Source organism: Contarinia nasturtii, unplaced genomic scaffold (assembly GCF_009176525.2).
Source record: "Contarinia nasturtii isolate CC-2019 unplaced genomic scaffold, AAFC_CNas_1.1 Cnas_scaffold_513, whole genome shotgun sequence".
Classification (NCBI taxonomy): Eukaryota; Metazoa; Arthropoda; class Insecta; order Diptera; family Cecidomyiidae; genus Contarinia; species Contarinia nasturtii.
In genome coordinates, this window is record NW_022197866.1 from 1 (window position 1) to 2,545 (window position 2,545).

Consider the following 2,545-nt stretch of genomic DNA (forward strand, 5'->3'; position numbering starts at 1 on the left):
TAAAAATTGTTTGTGTATTTGATTGCAAGCGTCACTGAAAATTTATATCAGATCATTTTCAGATTTGATGTGCAGTATTGCGTGAGAACTTCCAAAGAAGTGTTTTTTACTTATTTGAAAAACAACAAAATATGTCGTGTTTTGTTTTTTGTCACAAATAATGTACTCGCTTTGCACCAAGCTTTTCTTTCATAGTTCGAAAATCATATTAAATGCCATCAATGTTCAAATTGCTGGTAATGGTGATATGCAAACCGTTAACATTGGATGTGGTTGTTTGTACTTTTAGACGCTTACCTATTAGATATTCAGATATCTGATGTACTGCATCTTCTTTTTTGTTTGAATATCGGATGGTACGTTTAAACGGATGAAAACCAACTAATATGGAACTATGAATTTCCGAATGGAAAAAGCATAGAAATTAAATTAGAATCAACTTGAATCGAAAATTTTACCAAATGAATTTAGATAACAATCAGAATTGACGAAAGATTTTACAGAAAAAGACGTTGAAATTCAAAGAATAATCAAATGAAACTCAACTTGTATTTTAAGTTTTTATTTTAACCCAATCCCATGTTAATGTGTCGGCACTATCGTGAACCTGTTGTAAAATATGTTCCCATGGAAAAAAATGTAATCCATTTTTATTTTGATATTGACTAAAGATGAAAACATCTTCTAGAAATGTCTCATTGTTTTAAAGTTATATCCGTCGGAAAATTTTTAATGCAACCGTTGAAAATTGTTGTATTAGTTTCCCTGTCCCACACGTAAAACATGAATGGATGATCGGCCCTGAAGATACCTGTCCCACTTAATCTTCTGTGGATGGAACCTGTATATAATTATAAATAAATTGTGTACAGTATTACATTGGAATGTCAAAGAATGGTATTAAGTTAATACTATCAACTACTACTGCAGCGAAATTCATACAATGAAAATTCGCCGCATTCACAAAAAAATTGCAATAAAACATTTGAGTGGTATACGTCCGTTGCTCAAAACAGCGTACATAATAATTTTTTACGCGAAGAAAAGCATGCTGTAATTCAAACGTTATACTATAATCAATACCATCTTTGTCACTGGAACGCATTGAGCTTTTTTTTTGTAAAAATGTATATTACATGAATTTCGCTGTAAGTAAAAAAAATGTTAAGTTTTTAAAATTTCACCTGTTGCAGCAGAAGCTTCACTGAGTTTTTCGTTTATTTCAATGGTAGCTTGATGAATGACGTGACTCACATATAGTGGCACGGTAGTGCTTAAAAGGCCACTAAAATTCGCTTCCAATTCAAACATGTCATTCATGCCAATCTAAGTAAAGAAAATCTTATTTCGAAATCTAAATCAACAGAATTTCTTTTTCTTCGTTGAAGACATACTTTTTTCAAAATATCATTGAGAAGGAGTTCAGTCGTGACTTTGAATTTCGGGATTTGAACTTCATATTCCATAAATTTCATTTTTTCAACAATTTTAGATAAATTAATATTTTGTAACTGAGCTTCTAGCGTAGACAATCCCATTCGTTTGTTTGGTAGAATTATTATGAATGAAAAATTCGATTGGAAATAGTCAAGCCTAAGTGCAGCGATATCTAATTCATGTAAATCAACAATCCAAACTTTCTTTTTCATTTTCATGAAGTTGGCCTCAACTGTTTCCGTTTCACTGATGTAAAAATTTTCCTTCCAATCGTAAAAGCCACCACCTGGTTTTTTGTGTCGTGGGAATGGTTGGAGCCAGATGCTCTTTAGATAGATCGTGTTGACCATAAAAACAGTAGTCGATTCACCCAACATATCAGAAGCGATTTTTCGAAAATCCTGATTCAATTGGAATCCTTCGTGTACATAGATTTGATTTGCAATCATCAGTTCCGATTGTCCGGCACTTCTTTTGATTATTTTAATGTATTCTTTGAATTTATCAGCTACATCAGACTTGTCACCATTCAAGTGCAAATGTTTTCTCAATTGTTCATATGTCGTTCCATTGGCTGCTTCAGAAAGAAGAGTTAACGATGTCCCAACTGAAAATGGTGAAATTACCAAATTTCCAGATTTGAATTGGGAGCATTGCTATATCAAAGAAATTTCGGCTCCAAATTAGTGTGTCAAATTCAATGTTTATTAAAATGAAAGTTCACCTGATACAAGTCAACGCTAAAATTGTAAAATCCTCGACTCATTGCTTCTATTTGAACTTGTGCAGCTATTGTGGCTGTCCAACTCAAAATTATAAGAACGGCAATATTGAATGTAAGCATTTTAATTCAAGAATGAGTAGAAATAGTATATTTTTACAATAAATATAAAAAATGTTTCGAATCGAAAGAACACCAATGTATAACTGAATCAATTGAATACAACTGAAAGTAAAGATATTGTGATACTTTACGATTTGGAAGCAATGATCAATTACACAATTGAAGTTAATATATTAACAATTTTTAAGTTAAAGAGGATGCGTAAATTGATATCTTTGCCGTAGATTGGATTAATTCAGTTTAAATGATTGTGAAATATTATCC

The 2,545-nt window shown here is 31.6% G+C and overlaps 1 protein-coding gene across 1 annotated transcript; it reads right to left on the reverse strand.

Moving 5' to 3' along the window:
• Window positions 1-578: 578 nt before the first annotated feature.
• On the reverse strand, window positions 579-2,339 carry LOC116339366 (leukocyte elastase inhibitor-like). The gene is made up of 4 exons (XM_031765203.1): window positions 2,162-2,339; window positions 1,395-2,093; window positions 1,185-1,326; window positions 579-841 (listed from the first exon to the last, which is right to left on the reverse strand). The coding sequence occupies exons 1-4, from the start codon at window positions 2,279-2,281 to the stop codon at window positions 696-698; spliced, it is 1,107 nt and encodes a 368-aa protein (XP_031621063.1). The 5' UTR covers window positions 2,282-2,339; the 3' UTR covers window positions 579-695.
• Window positions 2,340-2,545: the final 206 nt, after the last annotated feature.

What these genes read in the sequence shown, in the direction of transcription:
- LOC116339366 (XM_031765203.1), bottom strand. Translation starts at nt 2,281, where the DNA reads ATGCTTACATTCAATATTGCCGTTCTTATAATTTTGAGTTGGACAGCC. An exon ending in TTAGCGTTGACTTGTATCAG is followed by an intron (nt 2,094 to 2,161) that starts GTGAACTTTCAT and finishes TCTTTGATATAG; the next exon opens with CAATGCTCCCAATTCAAATC. An exon ending in TGAAGCTTCTGCTGCAACAG is followed by an intron (nt 842 to 1,184) that starts GTGAAATTTTAA and finishes AATTATATACAG; the next exon opens with GTTCCATCCACAGAAGATTA.